The sequence below is a fragment of the Daucus carota genome, chromosome 6, assembly GCF_001625215.2.
Source record: "Daucus carota subsp. sativus chromosome 6, DH1 v3.0, whole genome shotgun sequence".
In the NCBI taxonomy this organism is placed as follows: Eukaryota; Viridiplantae; Streptophyta; class Magnoliopsida; order Apiales; family Apiaceae; genus Daucus; species Daucus carota.
This window is the reverse complement of record NC_030386.2, coordinates 38816102-38834458: the sequence shown is the minus strand read 5'-3', so window position 1 is coordinate 38834458 and position 18357 is coordinate 38816102. Positions and strand designations below refer to the sequence as shown.

Below are 18357 nucleotides of genomic sequence, written 5' to 3'. Positions count from 1 at the left end.
CATAAACATTTTCGGAATCTATTGATCACGTCTAGCTAGAATATTCTTATGCATCTCAAGTCCTAACATAATTTAAGAGACTCACTAGCTATAACAGTCCGTTAATCTTATCATCAGATATCGTTAATATTATCTTCATTAATAAAATACTACTAGTTGATTAATTAGCGATTATACTACATTCATTAAATTATATATTTGATTATTATAATCAATATAGTACCTTTATCTTATTAGAAACTGACAAGATTTCATCCACTAATTTGATGTACTTTTTTAATAGTACATATATATGTATTATAATAGTCCCCGAATATACTGTATAATATATGTTCATCCATAATAGTTGATGAAACTGAAACAGTTCAAATATTGCTAAATCATGGAAATAAGTTTTTACTGAAATTTAAACAAAAATAATAATTTTATTTATATATTAATCTATAACTTTCACACGTTGATAGTTGCAGGCAGAATAAAAGAAGCAACCTGAAGCTAGCTAATTAATCATGTAGACTAAGTAAGAACTTAAGTGACAGACTTAATTGTTGCCCTAAATTGCTAATTATACACTAAAAAACTAAATAAAAAACAAAAAAGCCACCAACTCATTTGAATTTGGCAGTGCTAGTTCCTAGAGTTACAGCTCAACATTTACATTATCGCACAACATATATCTAGAGAGTAAAATTAATTCAAGAAATCTGAACATAGCCAGCGGTCTAGTAGTTGGTAATAGCAATCAGCAGGAATTTGAATTCGTTTAAGGTCTTGTTTCTGATAAGATTCGAACTCTAAACCTCGGGGCATCCATTTTATATTTCCTTTTCTCCGGTGAGCTGCATGCAAGTGTGTTAGGGTTAGATGAATACAGAGAACCCTGACATGGTCTCTGGAGCTCAACTCCACCCTTTTCGTTTCAGACAGAAATGGAAGTCAAACTTCTCAGACTCGTACAATATTTATATTGTGTCTGTTTGATATACCAGATTTCGGTGAAAAAGACATGAAATCACCTCGACAGGATTATGCAAAGATTAAGAGAAAATGTTCTTTTGTTGATTATAATAAAATGGATCCAGTGGTGTTGTTAGCCTAGTTGGTGCAAATATGACAAGTAATGCCCTTCTTTTCAAGGTCTAGCCACCTGTTTTGGTAATAATGTATAATTAAATATGGTTCCGGATCCCTTACAGACTGGCACATTATATAAAAACAACAAGGTCTATCACTTGTTATTTTTTTATGCTCGTTGTGTTTACGTATATTTATGATCTTACCATAAATATACTGTAACGATTATTTGTCTAGGATACGAGGCTTTTAAAACAGGAACACATCTCAATATATTATATATTAGCCCACTAGCTGCATCTCGACATATATATTATCAAGGTTCCTCCTTGTATAAGTAAGCATCTTAAGTTCGATAAAGTAAGATAAAGCAAGGGGCAAAAAGAGTGTGTGTGTGTGTGTTTAATGTTTATATGCTGAAGATGGAATATACTGGTCATGATTTCTTGGAGGAGTTGCTAAGTTTCAGAAATGAGCCATGGGAATCATGCACCAATTTCATTCCAACAGGAGCTGATCATGGTATCTATAATGGATATGGATACTCCAATGTTGCTAGCTTCCCTGAGAACCCTTTGCCAAACATTCCTCAGACTCCTTGTTTCGATGAGTTATCAGCTTATACTGTGCCATTCGATGAGTACCAGCAAACCCTCAACTCTGCAGCACTTTTTAGTGAGATTTCTGGTCCATTTGGAGATGAACACACTGATTCTTCTAACAACATGTTTGATACACCTCCGTTCTTTCCTTGTCAAGAGGAGTATTCGATGAGGTCGATTATGGATGAGTTGGAGGGGAAGGCGGCGGCTGATGCTTGTAAAATGGAGCCGGTTCAGTGTACTCAAGTCCCGGGTTTTAGTGTGGGGAGTGGCGTGGAGAGAAAGAGTAAAACCAAGAAAGTGGATGGGCAGCCGTCGAAGAATTTAATGGCGGAAAGAAGGCGAAGGAAGCGGCTTAATGACCGGCTTTCTATGCTTAGATCTGTTGTTCCTAAGATAAGCAAGGTACCCTTTCTTATTTTTTATTTTTTTTGATTTATTTTCGGGGGAGCCAGGTCGAACTCGGACCTGGGACGACAAAGGATAAACTTTTCTTATTTTTTGCTCTTCTTATTTTTTGCTAATTAATTAAATGATAATCAAGTTCATTTAAATTATAGATTTTACAGTTTAATTTTAAGTGTCAGAGGGTGTTTGTATCGTTACTGTTAGTGTTTCAAGAAATACGCGAGTATTAATCTTGAGATTAGAAGTTTGTATCATTGGTGGGTCTGACTTTATATTCTACACTTGTGTCCACTTGGAAATGATTGTGCAGATGGATAGGACATCAATACTAGGAGATACTATAGACTACATGAATGAACTTCTGGAAAGGATTAGAAAATTGCAAGAAGAAAACGGTTTTGGCTCTAATGATCATCAGGGCGAGCTCAGCTTAACAAGCATCATTAATGATGTCAAGCCTAATGAAGCTCTTGTCAGAAATTCTCCCAAAGTATGTACCTCTCTCTCTCTCCCTCTCCCCCCCTCTCTCCCTCTCTCTCCCTCTCTCTCTCTCTCCCTCTCTCCCTCTCCCCCGCACTCTCTCTCTCTCGCTCTCTCTCTCTCTCTCACTGGCTAATAGTATAAATTTTGCATTTTTATGTCAATGAGCAGTTTAATGTGGAAAGGAGGAACATGGACACTCAAATTGAAATGTGCTGTGCTAATAAGCCAGGTTTGCTGTTATCAACTGTGACCACATTAGAAGCACTAGGTCTTGAGATTCAACAGTGTGTTGTCAGCTGTTTCAGTGACTTTGGCATGCATGCTTCTTGCTCAGAGCCAGAGGTACTGCTAATTAACTTTACTTCATCCCATTCTAATCTTTGTTCAGCTAGCTTCTAATCACTTCACTACACTTGCTAATCACAACCATAATTTAACAAAACTTAAATCTTTATAGGGTGATATACAGGAAGAGCCAACAAGAAATCTGAGTTCAGAAGATATAAAGCAAGCATTATTCAGAAATGCAGGATATGGTGGAAGGTGCTTGTAGAAGATGTATTATTAATATTCTTTTTTGACCATGGGAATGGAATGATGAGACTTGGAAGGGAATAAAAAGCCAACTGAATAAGCTAGTGATTAAAGTTCATGTATGGGATAATTATTCTTAATTACCATTATTACTTTTCTAGAAAATTGATCTGTATACTGTTTAGGAGCTGTAAAAGTGAGGTTGCTATGGCCTTCTAATTGATCTTGTCATGGAAAAGACTCACCTTTTCTGAATAAAAATCAGTTGTATGTTTTGACGATATAATATTATAATGACATCATATGCTGCAACTATTTTTAATTTTAGTTTGTGTGTTTTTTCATTTATCTAATACGAAATTAGGGCACATTTTAGGCAGGTGCCCTTCTTACCAAACGACCTAGCTGCTTATTTTTCAGAAACTAATATAATAGGTTTAATAAATCAAATATTATTATATTTTTTAAATATGTCCTATTAAAATCTCTAATTTAATCTGATTAATCGAGGAATGGTGTCCAGTTCAAAGCCCGATTCTTACAACATTTTGTGGTATATATTTTAAAGGTAAAGTATATCATAATTCATAAATAAAATTGTTCAGGATCCAAATTTATAATGTAAATATGTAATACATAGATATAACTTATCAAAGATATTAGAGCCCTTGTTAAGCAAAGTGTTTAGCAAATTCCATGACGATTAGCCAGCTAACTGCTTGTAGCAGTTTGAAGTACGAGTAGGATCTTCTTTTTTATAGAACAATGTAAAAAGCAGCAGCAAGAATCAAGATCTTGAAATGATCAGTATATTAATTACAGAAGTAACATTGTTTCAGAAACTGCCCACTAAAAGGGGGTCGATATCATTCACTACATTGATCAACATCACTCATTGACCAAGACAAGCCCATTTTGTTAATTACAATGAGACGGAAGACATTCAATAGAACCAAGAGAAGACGTGATGACTTGTACTGTAGAAACTAGAAAGCCTTAGAAGCGATGAAGTAAATGGTGACACAAAGGACTTTAATTTCTTTATCTATCGAGATGAAGATTGTAAAAGCTCAAACAATGATGACAAGACATGGAACTTTTCCTCTTATTTGGACTTCAAGCGACGAAAATCAGTGTTGTTAAAATGAACTAGAAATATGTGAAAGGTGCTTACTTCTGGTTCTGCTGCTCCACCTTTGCTCGAACCTTTTGTTCAAGGACTGATATCTCAGTTTCAAGGCTGAACATTCTGTTAAGGGCATGCATATTCTCAAGTGTCTCAGACAAAGTCCGGCTGTCACTCCCATCACATCTCAGGTGCTGCATTGGGCCGTGGAGCATCTTGTTCACTATACCCCGGCTAAGATCATCGGCTGCTTTCTTTGTTTTCTTTGAGACTTCATCACCCATTCTTGACATACATTTATCCACCTCTGCCAGTCTGATTCTTTCGGCATAGGCTCTTAATTTTTTGATGGTAGGAACAGTTTCTAGCGAATCTCTCCAGGCTTCAAATTGCTTAGATTCCTCAGCAATAATAGACTGAGCTTCCATTGCTTTTCTATGTCGATCTTCCTTATTTGCAGCGACGACCTCCTTAAGGTCATCCACATTGTAAACTCGAGCAGTCTCAAGCTCCTTGATGCAAGAACCAACATTTCTTGGAACAGAAATGTCAACAAAAAGCCTCACAGATCCAACATCTGCACCAACAGGCGGAAGATCTGCTACATGCTCTTTGCGAAATAATAGGGTTTCTGAAGCTGTGCTGGTAAAGATAACATCTGCCTCTGCAGCAGAGGCTAGCATTTCTGTAAGGGGTTTGTATATTATCTCAATACCCTTCAGCTCCTCACTGATAGCAGTTACTCTCTCCTCACTTCTGTTCACAACCACCATTTTAGTGCATCCTTTGGCTACCAAGTGTTTAATCACAAGCTTTCCCATCTTTCCTGCCCCTACAACCAACATTCTAGCAGTAGTATGGGAGGTTTTAGGAAGCTTCATTAATGCCAATTCCACAGCAGCTGAGCTGACAGAAACTGCCCCTGATGCTATATTTAGCTCACTTCTAACCCTCTTTCCGACAGTGATTGCATGCTTGAACAATCCACTGATGTTCCTCCCAAAGCCTACCACTCCTTGCCCAACTTTGACCACTTGTTTCACCTGAGCAAGAATTTGACCCTCTCCTAACACCAGTGAATCAAGCCCAGCTGATACTTCAAAGATGTGCTGGGTAGCATCATTGTTGTAAAGCAAAAAGCGGTGCTCACAAAGGTCAGAAGCTGGAACGCCACTTGTCTGCCAAAAACAAAAACATGCTCTGAAGTGGTACTTTTTTTTTTAAAGTATGCGGACATATAGTCATATTAAAATAATGCTGCATGAGATGGTGGTTGTGTGAAACAGAACATATCACTGAAACTGAAGCATCATTAGGGAGGAGAGTGCAAGGGAAGGGACAGTATAAGGAAAAGCCATGCTGGTTAAGACCTTCCAATCATGCAAATATTAGTTGTAATGACTAATATCAAAATGAAATCCTTATGTGTGCACAACCTGTTACTCTTTATCACTTGTTTTATATACATCTTAAGCACCCAAAGACATTTTATATTTGTGAAGTTGTGACAAGAAGTTGAATCTGGCAAGAAAAATAGGAGTCTGTATAATGTAACAGAGAAATAATCACCTTTGACATCCACTCCGTCACTTCTTTCACTCCCCGATGCTGAGACAAAGCTACAACATATATCTCCATCCTGTTGCAGGTACTAAGAACAGCAGCCTCTTCTATATGATTCAAACTGCATAGTTCACCGATAGCTCTTGGCCATTCAGCTTCTGGAATAGCAAGCTTTTCACGCATTTCAACCGGTGTAGTGTGGATACTGAGTCCAATGACTACAATACTGCTCCTCTCCTTAGTATACCCTGATGTCATTGGACGAAAAGAATATCAGAAACATTCTAGAAAAATTGTGCAGTAACAGGCATGTCAAAAGAATGGTATAGACATCAAGTAGGGTAAAGAAAAAGTTCAGATTATATAAAAGAATTAAAAGAAAGGTATAAGGTTAATTGAATAAAATGGAAAGGCTTCCCCCAGGAGAATAACATACAAGTTTTGAGTGCTGACAAAGTTATCCTAAAAATGCTAAATATAAGAGAAACATATTGCCCATTATTTAAAGAAACACAGTCTACAGTAGGATCATTTGATGAATACAAGAAATACCCTCCAAAGCACATAACAAAGCACATGATCAACTGATCAAAGAAACTTCAATCTTAGTTTAAGAAAAAAAAATATTAGTCATTTTTGTTATATCAAGAGCGATTATTTTGCTGACAAATTGAAAATCCCGAATAGCAAAAGCAAACAATAGAACTCGATAAAAACAAACAACAAAACAGAAATTGTTCTGCAACACCAATCATCCCATACATGACTCAGAAACAAAAAAGAGCTAAGAACAGACATAATTGTGGTAGAGGAATTGCATTCTTCACTTTACCAACTGTTCAAAGACAAAAACCATTCTATCAATGAAACAGACTATTAGACATGATAATCTTCCATAGGATTACGTATTTGTGCTCATAAACAACCATTAATCCTCACAGGAAATAGCAATCGAAAAGAGAAATTACAAGTAGTTGTAAAAATGATCAAATGTTAACTTCAATCAAACATCAATCGTTTTGAACAAATTATAATTTCCACATAAAAAAAATGAGGTTCAATATCCGGTCCAATATGAATTATACAGCAAAGCAGGGTAATACATAAAATTCCAACATCAAACACATCACACACAACCAATCCAACACTATAATCAACAACATATATCGGGAAAGAGAGGGAGAGAGAGGGGGGAGGGGGAGAGAGGGGGAGAGAGAGAGAGATTACTGTCAGCAGCAGAGGATTTGAGCTGTTCAAGAGCAGAGAGACTCGAAGAAGGGGAAATAGCACTAGTGTCGTCAATAACTTTTTCATTACTAGTTGTCTGAAGCTGCTCGCATTTGAGATTATTACAGTTTCTCGAGAAGCGTGATTTCTGAGGCATGCAAAACACGCGATCAATCTGGTGATTAAACGGAGACGCCGATGACGATGACGACGCAACTGCATTCCCGAGAAATACAGTATCCAGTTTCGGCCCAGCAAAGGCGGTTGACACTGCCATCTCGTACCGTATTACTGGATGGAGAGAGAGAGATGAGAGAGAGAGATGGAGAGAGAGAGATGGAAGTGGCTGCTGCGGTCTGATTGGCTTGTGTTCGTTCCTTTCTTAATTTAGGATCAGCAAGTTGTTATGTCTGGTAACGCGCGTGTGGCATCAACGAGATAACAATCGAATGTTATACTCCCTCCGTCCCATTTTATTTGACCCTTATTCCTTTTTGGGACGTCCCAAAAAGAATGAACCTACAATACTTACTATTTTTGAACACTACTTTTCACTATTACACCCACTACTTTCTTCCACTATCTCTTTTCTATAATAATATAAACACTATTACACCCACTATCTTCCTCCACTATCTCAAATCTATTATTAAATATTGGTAGGTCCCACCACTTTACCCACTTTTCAACTAAACTTACTACATTTTTCTTAATCTCCGTGAAAGTCAAACCAGCTCACTCTTTTTGGGACGGAGGGAGTATTCTGTTGAAAATATTATCTTGGTTTCTGGATTCTGTCATCTGATTGGCTGATGGTATACACGTTCTATCCATACTGCACCCACTGTATCCTGTATTTCTTTTATTCCTTCCATTAAAAAATACAATATATAATTCGATTCTCCGATATAATCGATGAGCTAGACGTTATTCCGTATATTTGAAAACATATTCCTAATATTACTTACGTCGAAGAATTTATTTATACTTAAATTTGGGATCGAAGTCTATATTTTAAAAAAAAATTCTGACAATCTCCAGATTCAAAAAATTGTCAAAAAAAACAACAAAAATGTATGTTAATTATATAAAAATAAAAATCAGTTAAAATATAATTGGTCCGAAGTGTTTGTAATGATAACAGATTAGATAGTGAATTCGCATGTTTGAGTTTGGCACTTTACCGTCCACACTTTAGAACAATTTTTAATTGGTCTTGTAAATAAATAAAAAATATATTATTATTTTATTAACATAATAATATTGAAATGGTTGTGGATGTATCCAAAGAATTGAAAGGGATAAGGTGAGAAGAGGAGATATGTGAAGAGCGAGAGCTTGTGATGGAGATTTCTTTGTAGATTTCAGGTCTTCATCTGCCACAAACCCCTTTCTCACCCCCTGGCCTTGCATTTTACACACTTTCAATGCCGCATGGCGGCATGGGACCTGCAAATCTTCATGCGTGGCTATCAATTTTCGCCTAAAATGTGATAATACAATAATACTATTAAAAATATTAATATGTTCTTTTCGAATTTAGCACTATTTTACTATTAATCTTTTCGTCTTTTTCAGGATTTTGATTGGCTACACGAAAATATTGCACTTAAAAGTACTTTAGATTTTCAGATCATGTGGATGTGAGAGGAACAAACTGGTATTTTAGGCTGTCTACATATTAATATGATAATAATTTTGTTTGTCTTATTACTTCCTCATCCTAAATTAGATGAGTTAATTGACTTTGGGCACGTAAACTTAAGGTGCATTGACCGTCTAGTTTCGAAATTTATTTTCTTAATTTTTTTTTGTAAATAAAAATTTCATTTTAAACTTTTATTTGCAAAAATAAAATTTTAAAAATAAGTAACGTAGCTATGCGGTCAATGGACTTTAAAGTGCGTGTCCGAAGTCAACGAGCTCATCTAATTTGGGATGAAGGGAATATAATTTTAACTACAATTATTATAGGGAATTTATCAAAAATAACGCATTTTCTAATTTTTTTTTTTGCGATTTTATTGTTTTTTGAAAAAATCGCAAAAATATTAACTTTCTGAAAAATATTTGCAAAAATACGGTACGTAATACAATTTCATTTAATTGACCGCGCATTGATTGCAATTTCAGTTAATTGAGCTCACTGTGGTTGCGAGTAAGACTGTATATGGTTGCAATAAGTTGTATACAGTATTTTTGCAAAATTTCAAATATTTGATATTTTTATAGTTAACTGAGCTCGCAGTGGTTGCGAGTAAGACTATATATGATTGCATGTGGTTGCAACAAATTGTATACAGTATTTTTGCAAAACCTTCAAATATTTGGTATATTTAAAAATGCAATATATTTATAAAAACAATTTTGAATTTAGGTTTTTTAAAAAAAAAACTCCTATTATAATCTAAAAATGATATATTTATAGTTTAACTATTTGTATATTTTAGAAAAATAATAAATTTGAAATTTTTAAATAAATTAATATATTTATAAATAAAAATCTAAAAATTGATATATTTGTCAACTTCCCATTATTCAGTTTGCTTACGTGGAGGCAAGGTTTAAATTTTTTGATAATAACAAGTCTATATTTTACATAATAATCTTATTAAGTTATAAAATCAGATATAATCAATTTTTTACTCAAAAAAAAAGATATAATCAATTTTCATCTTAATTTAAAAATTCATTTAATTAAAACTATATATATTATTTTAACATATATATTTATATAAAATTATATAATACAATATATATTTAAATAATAAATATTATAAATTACTCATGCAGAAATTCAAGATCGATATTTAATTTATAAAAACAAAATCGTAATTAAGAATTTTTTTTTTAAAGTTCGAAAAGAAGATTTTTCTTTTCAATATTTGACTCGACCGGGAGGAAACATAGAAATTTGACTCAAAGCTTAAAACCCTAGGGTTTAGATCGAACAAGACGATGAAAATAGCCGTAGAAGGATGTATGCACGGAGACCTAGACAACGTCTACGCCACTCTCTTACACTTACAACAATCGGAGAACACCACAATCGATCTTCTCCTCTGTTGTGGCGATTTTCAGGTTCAATTTACGCGTGTTTTTGTATTAATTAAGCTCTGTTTGGATGTTATGTTGATGTGTAGTCTGATTAATTGCAGGCTGTTAGGAATGAGGATGATCTGGAGAGTTTGAATGTTCCGGCGAAGTTCAAGGCGATGAATTCGTTCTGGAAGTATTATTCGGGGCAGAAAGTTGCCCCGATTCCGACGATTTTCATCGGTGGGAATCACGAGGCGTCGAATTACCTCTGGGAGCTGTGAGTCGTTAATTCTCTCGATATGTGATCTATTGAAATTTTGATAACTGTGTAATGTAATTAGTGTGTAGCGGTTTCCTAATCTGAAATTCGGTTGGATTTTGAGCATGGTAAATTTGGTTGTAATTAGTTGTGGTCCTAGCTGTGAAGTTTCAGTGGTAGTGGCTAATGCAGAGTTCGTTTCAGAATTTATATGATTACGACTTTAAGATGGTTTGGTAGTGTAGGTCTTTGATGTATGTTAATATCTATTGTAGATACTATGGAGGATGGGCGGCACCGAATATATACTTCTTGGGGTTTGCTGGAGTGGTCAAGTTCGGAAACATTCGGATAGGTGGACTCTCTGGAATTTATAATGAGCGTCATTACCGTTTAGGTTGGTCTTGGTTTCTGCTTTTAATTAGTGAAAGTGTATTTCACATATTCAGCTGAAAAAATCTATTTCATATTCACATACCATTTGTGGAAAATTACCATGTTACTTGTATTTATGAAATAAATGGTACAAATATGTAAGCCAGCATTGGAGAACAAGATTATAAGTGTACAAATTGTGTTTACGCAGGACATTATGAAAAGCTACCATATAACGAAGGGCATATCAGGTCTATTTACCATGTTCGTGAATATGACGTCCATAAGCTCATGCAAGTTGAGCAACCACTTGATATATTTCTTACACACGACTGGCCTTGTGGTATTACTGACTATGGGAATTGGAAAGAGCTTGTTCGTCAAAAACCATACTTTGAGAAAGAGGTGATTCTGATTTTTATATTTTGATGTTAAATCGACTGTTGTAGATTTTTTGATTAAAAATACAGTACCGTACAGATTTTTTTTCGTTTTCCTTTTCTTTTTTAATTTGCATTGCGTATAGTATAGGACAGTTAAAACTTCTTATTACAGGACCTATAGTACAGGGCTAGGTGAAAATCTAAACCCTCTGTCTTAAACTGCATGGACCATAGACTAAAGAAACTAGCTTAAAGGCTTCTTCTAACAACCGTGGTTTTAAGAGTGACTTGAAGAAAGAATGATTCAGAGAATATCTAGAGGGGGGAAACGGGACTAAATGTTCTCAGCTATGAAAATCTTTGGCATAGATGAAATTACTAACATCACTTTTAAGTTTTAACTTGTTCAACATGCAGCTCTACAACCTGTACTTGTCTTAACATACTATACTGCTTAATATTCTTGCTGGTCGGAGCTTGTTCAAATTGGCTTTGAAAATCAAACTTTGCCAATTTAAGTGTCACTGAGGACTACATCCTTTAAATGCTTAATATTCTTTCTTTCTGTACCCCTTCTGTTACTATTAGACGTAACCTTTATTTATTAGGAATAGTTTGCTATGCAAATGTATTTTAGATTCAGAATTTTGGTTTTGTGATTACTGAAATATATTAGCTCAACAGATTCAGGACAGGTCTCTGGGGAGTAAACCTGCCGCAGAATTACTGCAAAAACTGAAACCTCCTTACTGGTTTTCAGCTCATCTGCACTGCAAATTTGCAGCAGTAGTACAACATGGAGAAGGTGGTCCAATGACTAAATTTCTTGCACTTGATAAATGTCTCCCAGGACGAAAGTTTTTGCAGGTTTCTATTGAAAAACTTGCATGTAGGCCTCTTTAATGTTGTTTTTATTTCTTACTTGAAGCTAATATTTATTTGTAAATTTTTTCGAGCCGTCTAGATTGTAGAGATTGAATCAGAGCCAGGACCATATGAAATTCAGTTTGATGAAGAATGGCTGGCAATAACTCGGAAATATAATTCCATCTTTCCTTTAACTTCCAAACCTGCAAATTTTAGGTCTGTGAATTCTAGTGAGATGATTGTGCCTGAATAATTTTTCAATACATGGTAAGTTGGTATAAAATTTTCTTATCCATGTAATAGGGAAATACAGCTTGACAAGCAAGAATGTATGCAATGGATCAGGGGTAAATTACAACAAAGAGGAGCCAAACCATTTGAATTCGTACAAACTGTTCGCGGATATGATCCTTCTCTGTCTTCTTCTCGTGGTTCATATACTGGTAAGAGTTAGAATCTTTAAAATATGTCATTGTTCTTTTAATCTTTCTAGTTCATCTGTTCTAGTCAGTCTCGTTGTGTGTGTGCCTGTGCGTGTCTTTCTCGTGCTGCAGAAAACTTTCCTTTTCTTTTTTCCTAACCCTGCACAAAATTTCTATTCTATACATATACATACATATATATAGCCCGACAACAATTCTATATCTTTTAATCTTCAAGTACAACTTTAATCTGCAGTTTACAATGAACATATTTTTCAAATAGTTTCTGACACAAAGATTTATAATAGCCCGACAACAATGCTAATGCTATAGCTGCCTCCATACTATTTGTTTTTATTATCATAGCTTATCGCTGCATAAATGAACAGCTCAGGTCCCATATTCGTCAACATAATTCCTACTGATATACATTGATGCATCATCCTTTTTGCCAGTTACGCGATAGTCGTTCATGGCCTTGTTCATCATCTTTCTGCATATTTTAATAGGTTGATTAGTATTAGCCACCATTTTGTGCTCTTATATAATGGTGCCTTGAAATTTTACATTTTATTCAGAAAATTACATTGGAACGGGATCTCACATGCATATGCTTACAATGTAAGAGATGTAACTTTTTATTTTAAATTTTCTGCAGGACATCATCGAAACCCTCAAACAGAAGCTTTTTTGCAGTTTCTTGAACTCAAGTATTATCTTGATAACGCAATGGAAACAAGGGATCAAATCCATAGTCCACCGATGTTTATTGCAAACGGTACTCTTCAGTACTTTTCTTTGAGAGTTGTGCTGAATACTACTTTATCATTCGTTTAGTGTCTAGTATGTCTTTAACTTAGATGCATGTTTTTGCCTTTCAAGTTACTATTAACTCTAAAGATTTGCCATAGATTGCAAATAACTCCCCTTGTCCTGCATAATGGTTTGGATGTAGGACATACATAGTTGTTTTTCTGTAAAATTATGTTACTCAGTTGACAATAGTCTGATAGGTGTTTGGAATTGAACAACAGTCTTGAAGGGTCTTTTCTTCTGTGGAAATTTGATATTGCTAATAAATGAAAATAACATCAACATAACACAAGTCCAAATTCCAATATAACCCAGAGTATGGAGCTACTGGATACTAGACTATCTGAATTTTAGGACTTTCAACAACCCGATATATATACATGATTTTTCTGTATTAGCTGATTAAACGAACTTATGATAATGATCTTGTTGATTTTAGTTGGTAGGCGGTAGCATATTAATTGAAAGGGCATCTCTGGCCTCTGCTAATCTGATTAAATATTATGTGCAAATGTAGGTCCATCTGATCATAATTATGAAGATATTCCGATTGATGATGTGGATGAATTGGAAGAACTTTCAGAAGTTAATGATGCAGATAAAGTGACGAGTGTCCCATAAGGGACAAACACTTGTCCCGATCATTATCAAAAGATCATCACAAACTAATATATCAGCTAAGGCGATATGGTTCTCAGCGACGGTGAGGTTGTACTACTGCCCATGATTTTATACTGCCCACGTACAGCTGTTATGAGCCTTCAACTTCATTACTGCTGTATGCCGCTTGTGGTAGGAGCAATTACTAATTTTAGTTTAAGTAGTATTTTCAATTTGAAGGGGTTCTATCAAATTTTAAGTTTAGATTCATATCTAACTTATAAAGCTGAAAAATTGTATATGTATTTCATCAAATCAAAACTCGATCTAATTCAAAACTCAATACATTTAGATTTAGACATTGTTGATATATATTGTTTTCACTTTAGTGACTAGACTAGATGTCCCAATGCCGATTATTAGTAATGAGCACAAAATCAAAAATTTTCAAGACTCTATGGTGCCATCACGACATATACATATCAATCATGCTTCTTGAGTCGTTTTTCTAGTGATGCTTCTGGGTATGGTGAATAAGGCTACAACTCCGCTAGCAAAAGCTGAGATTGCTGCTACGACAAAAGCAGGTGAATTGCCTCCACCAAATAACTGATCCCAAGGTCCACTTACAACCGAAACAAAAACCTGTTTATACACACAATTCAAGTATTCAACTGTCTGAACAACTACACTGAACTGCACACAATCAGAAGTTAATATCAAGAAATTGTACCCGAGGAATCACGATAGCCAGATTCAGAACCCCCATCGACAAGCCTTGGCCTAGTCCCAGTGACTCGATCTGTGTAGAAATCAACGCGAAGGGCACACTGTAGGTGATCTGCAGTTTCAGAACAAAACTCCGAGTTAGTTGCTTTACCAGAAGTTACCTTACATACTCAGGCACTCACCCTTTCGACATGTCCTGCAAGACAGGTAAATTATGTAGCACACACAACTGGCGATATGTCATTACCAGGTTTATACAGATTCTTAGATTTTGTTCATTGCGCGTAGGCAGGAACGTTTGAATTTCTATCAGTGAGATAGGATGATACTCAGAGGTTACGTTTAATTTGGTTTGGTTTATTTATATGCAGCAGAAGGCCTCACCCCTAATGGAATGCCAAGAATGGCGAATATGATCAGCGCTGCAATCACATATCCGCTTGAGGGCGAACCAGTGCCAGATTCCATGTTTTTTATGATCAACGAGACTACGATCATCGATACATAGCATAGGGCCATGAGAATATTTGAGATGCCCCATACGAAACCAGAACCCCATTTCTGACATAACTTCCCAGTAAACACCGAAGTAACCCCAACAACAACTGAATTCAGCAATAGACCAAATGCTCCCATTCTGACGCCGTTGCTATAATTCTCCCCTTCGTTCGGATTGCCACCATAAATCTCTCGACCCATCCAATCCGTGTTGTAGAAAAAAAACGGATACCATCCAATCATCGTAAGGCTGGTAAGGAGCAGTATCCTCCAGACTGCAGCTGGTAGAAATTTTAATGTTCCGAACATTTCGACAAGAAAAGTTTCTCTGTCATGGCTCGACAGTTCAGGATCATCCCCAGAAAGAGGACTATGTTCATGGCTGGAAATTAGAGGCTGCTCCTGACCGGATGATATGCATATATAAGCTGTGATCAGTGTAAAAACAATGTCGATGTAGAAAGCAGCTTTGAGATTGGCACAGTTGACACTGCAGGAAGAGGTTATGGTGAATGCAAAGAATTTGTACAAGCCTCCATAAGTGCCAGTAGCATATCCAAGAACATTACCAAGAGCCAGGAACATGGAAAAATACGAAAACGCTACTTGAGTCCTCCGGTGATCCTTTCCTAATAACAAGAGAGTCGGAAAGTTCACAAACAATTTCAATGTTCAAGAGTCCGATGTATAGAAAAAATTGCAAATTTATTACCAGTGAGATCAGCCAGGAGAGCTCTGCTAGACCCGAGAGTGGAGTTATTAGCCAAATCAAACAGCCAAAAGCCGATAAAGAAAGCAACAATGGCTCGACTCTTGCTCACCCCGGTATCTCCCAACAATGATCCTATATCCGCGGAGTGTCCTATTACTACAACAGCCAGAATGATCAAAATTACCTGGACAACAATAAAAGGCCTTCGACGACCAAATTTGCTGGTGCAACGGTCACTCATGTGCCCAACCAGGGGATGAACCACGAGCCCCGAGAGCGGACCACATAGCCAGATAATGCTAGCCCATGCATGTGGTATTCCGAGTTCTTGAACGTAGGGTGTTAGAAGTGAGCTCTGTGCCCATCCGAATTGGAGTCCTGTGGCTAATGAGGCTACACCGAGGAGTTTTTTTTGGGAGATATTGTGTGTGTTTTGGTCTATATGGTTAGTGAATAAGGTCATTTCTGGATCACACAGGGCTTTGATTGTGGTAAAACACAAGCACTGAGTGAGTTGCTCTGTTTGAGCTTTCTTTTTGTTTGAAAAAATGCAATTGTCTTATAGGCAAGGTTTGGCTGGATTGGTCGGAAGAGACACCTGCCAACTTTCAGAAATGTTCTGAATACCACAATTTGAACTTGCCAAGCTCAAAGTAACATAATGTAAAGGGTGGATTTAGGACCTCACAATTCAGATCGCGGGCAGGAATCAAAGAAGTTCGGCCAGGGCTAAACGGGACTGATCTTTGAAAATCAATACTGTATAAAAACTTTAAATAAATTATCATTCTTTGTTAAAATTAAAGAAAATTTTAATTTTAAACCTTAATAACCTCAAATATCAAGTGCTATTATCTCTTAACCATATAAACTGATCAATTATGATTCAATTATACTTTGCATCAATTAAAAATAAACATACTACCTCCGTCCGAGAAGTGGGTGAAGTGGTGGGACCCACAAATTATTAATATATAAAAAAAGGATATTGAAGTAGAAGTAGCGTGAAAATGGACGAAAAGTGAGAAAGTGGTGTACCCATTAACTATTTTAAAAAAGTTTTGTAATGTAAAGAAATGGGTGGCACGACTAAATAAGGAAAATGTAAAGAATCTGGTGGACGGAGGGAGTAGCATATATATATTATCTTAGATTTATGCATATATATTTTACTACGATATTTGGGTTGAAACATCGACATAAAACAATATTTTCGCCGATTTTTGTCTTTAACGCTCATTTTTATAGATTTCATATATTTTCAGAAACAATAAATAAAAAACGTTTAAATGACAGCTACATGTTTTTAATATTCAGCCTATCGACTAAAGTTTGTCTAGGTAGAAATTGTGAAGGAAGACTCCAAAGAGTTTGAACACCGATGGACCTGAAAATTTTACGTAGGAGAAGAAAGAAATAACAGAATGAGTTCACTATTTTGAGGCTATATGGATTGGAAGACCCTGTTAGGCTAATATTCAGGGCCTCAAATTTAATTCTACTACTAGAAATAAGTGAGACATACAATTTGGATTGACGTCTAGCAACCTCAATGGTATTGATGCTATCACAAATTAAAATTCGTGGCTTCTACGATCTCATCATCAATTCGTTCTAGCGCTATCTTTGCCAAATTCATAATAATCGATCCACTACTGCAAAATAGCCTAACCTTTGTCGTTATTTAAGGATATCTATCATTTTTAAAATCGGAAGAATTTGTTTATCCATCAAAATTATAATATTTGTTTAAATTAAGAATAATGTTTATCTCTATTGGAATGGAATAATATATCGCGATCGCTTAACTTGATTTAGAAAGAGTATTTATTTTTCATAAATAAAAAATTCAATAATAAATAAGAAGTAATTTTTAATTGATGTGATTGAATTTTGTTACAATTACATTTAATTGGATTATATATTATTTATAAAATGAAAAGATTATTATAAATTATTTCCAAAAATTATTTAAATAAGATTAAATTACCAGAAAATAAATTTTTCAATACTAACTTCTTTACGGCAGCATACTCACCGGAGAGAAGCCGGCAAAAAAGAAGCTTTGCAGAGACGAAGCTTATTTTGATTGCTGAATACTGGGTAGTTCAGAAGTCGGTACTAAACTAATCCAACTCGCTGTGAGGCCCAGCCCATTGTTTGATGAGAGAACGTAACAATCAAAAGAAGCGCGTCGATCTTTTTAAACTACTAATATCATCCACTAAACAAAACGCGTCTCTGAAATTCTGATATCAAGTTGGTAAAGACAATCATAAAATAAACAGAGATGAACGAAAAACTTAGCTGACCTATGTCATCATCTATCGATTACTTTACGGCAAGTTTTACTACTTCCTCCGTCCTTTTTTATCTGTCCATTTAGGAAAAAAAACATATACCAAGAAATAATTGATTGTATGAACTTTTTCATTGAATACCTCTAATTAATATCTTGAAAATGGTGGAATACCCCTACTTTATGTCTTGAAAACATGAATACAACCAAGTTTTAAATAAAGTCAAACCTTGAAAATTGAAATTATGGAGATATATTTGAAAAATTATCATTAAATTAGTTTTGAAAGTATAAATGGACAGATAAACCGGGACAAATTTTTACTTCCAAAGTGAACACGGAGG

At 35.4% G+C, this 18357-nt stretch overlaps 4 protein-coding genes across 4 annotated transcripts; 2 read left to right on the top strand and 2 right to left on the bottom strand.

The window, feature by feature from the left end:
• The first annotated feature begins 1199 nt into the window (after window positions 1-1199).
• LOC108224750 (transcription factor bHLH93-like) lies at window positions 1200-3428 on the top strand. Its single transcript, XM_017399470.2, has 4 exons — window positions 1200-2081; window positions 2395-2574; window positions 2736-2909; window positions 3025-3428. Exons 1-4 carry the CDS (start codon window positions 1488-1490, stop codon window positions 3118-3120), a joined length of 1044 nt encoding a protein of 347 aa, XP_017254959.1. The 5' UTR covers window positions 1200-1487; the 3' UTR covers window positions 3121-3428.
• Window positions 3429-3894: 466 nt separating this feature from the next.
• LOC108227375 (glutamyl-tRNA reductase 1, chloroplastic) lies at window positions 3895-7464 on the bottom strand. The gene is made up of 3 exons (XM_017402484.2): window positions 7018-7464; window positions 5797-6038; window positions 3895-5405 (listed from the first exon to the last, which is right to left on the bottom strand). The coding sequence occupies exons 1-3, from the start codon at window positions 7292-7294 to the stop codon at window positions 4272-4274; spliced, it is 1653 nt and encodes a 550-aa protein (XP_017257973.1). The 5' UTR covers window positions 7295-7464; the 3' UTR covers window positions 3895-4271.
• Window positions 7465-9911: 2447 nt separating this feature from the next.
• On the top strand, window positions 9912-14170 carry LOC108227377 (lariat debranching enzyme). The gene is made up of 9 exons (XM_017402486.2): window positions 9912-10098; window positions 10176-10333; window positions 10591-10712; window positions 10902-11095; window positions 11758-11940; window positions 12038-12156; window positions 12244-12383; window positions 13021-13140; window positions 13693-14170. The coding sequence occupies exons 1-9, from the start codon at window positions 9976-9978 to the stop codon at window positions 13794-13796; spliced, it is 1263 nt and encodes a 420-aa protein (XP_017257975.1). The 5' UTR covers window positions 9912-9975; the 3' UTR covers window positions 13797-14170.
• On the bottom strand, window positions 14081-16321 carry LOC108227376 (sucrose transport protein SUC4). Its single transcript, XM_017402485.2, has 4 exons — window positions 15715-16321; window positions 14889-15631; window positions 14509-14616; window positions 14081-14420 (listed from the first exon to the last, which is right to left on the bottom strand). Exons 1-4 carry the CDS (start codon window positions 16175-16177, stop codon window positions 14262-14264), a joined length of 1473 nt encoding a protein of 490 aa, XP_017257974.1. The 5' UTR covers window positions 16178-16321; the 3' UTR covers window positions 14081-14261.
• Between the last annotated feature and the right edge of the window lie 2036 nt (window positions 16322-18357).

Bases quoted from the DNA above. Each gene is read 5' to 3' on its own strand.
- LOC108227377 (XM_017402486.2), top strand. From the start codon at position 9,976: ATGAAAATAGCCGTAGAAGGATGTATGCACGGAGACCTAGACAACGTC. The intron at 10,099-10,175 runs GTTCAATTTACG...GATTAATTGCAG, and splicing joins TCTGTTGTGGCGATTTTCAG to GCTGTTAGGAATGAGGATGA. The intron at 10,334-10,590 runs GTGAGTCGTTAA...TATCTATTGTAG, and splicing joins TCGAATTACCTCTGGGAGCT to ATACTATGGAGGATGGGCGG.
- LOC108224750 (XM_017399470.2), top strand. From the start codon at position 1,488: ATGCTGAAGATGGAATATACTGGTCATGATTTCTTGGAGGAGTTGCTA. The intron at 2,082-2,394 runs GTACCCTTTCTT...ATGATTGTGCAG, and splicing joins TTGTTCCTAAGATAAGCAAG to ATGGATAGGACATCAATACT. The intron at 2,575-2,735 runs GTATGTACCTCT...GTCAATGAGCAG, and splicing joins TTGTCAGAAATTCTCCCAAA to TTTAATGTGGAAAGGAGGAA.
- LOC108227376 (XM_017402485.2), bottom strand. From the start codon at position 16,177: ATGACCTTATTCACTAACCATATAGACCAAAACACACACAATATCTCC. The intron at 14,617-14,888 runs GTGAGGCCTTCT...CTGAAACTGCAG, and splicing joins TTCTTGGCATTCCATTAGGG to ATCACCTACAGTGTGCCCTT. The intron at 14,421-14,508 runs GTACAATTTCTT...GTGTATAAACAG, and splicing joins TGGCTATCGTGATTCCTCGG to GTTTTTGTTTCGGTTGTAAG.
- LOC108227375 (XM_017402484.2), bottom strand. From the start codon at position 7,294: ATGGCAGTGTCAACCGCCTTTGCTGGGCCGAAACTGGATACTGTATTT. The intron at 6,039-7,017 runs GTAATCTCTCTC...CAATGACATCAG, and splicing joins CAAATCCTCTGCTGCTGACA to GGTATACTAAGGAGAGGAGC. The intron at 5,406-5,796 runs GTGATTATTTCT...TGTTTTTGGCAG, and splicing joins TGACGGAGTGGATGTCAAAG to ACAAGTGGCGTTCCAGCTTC.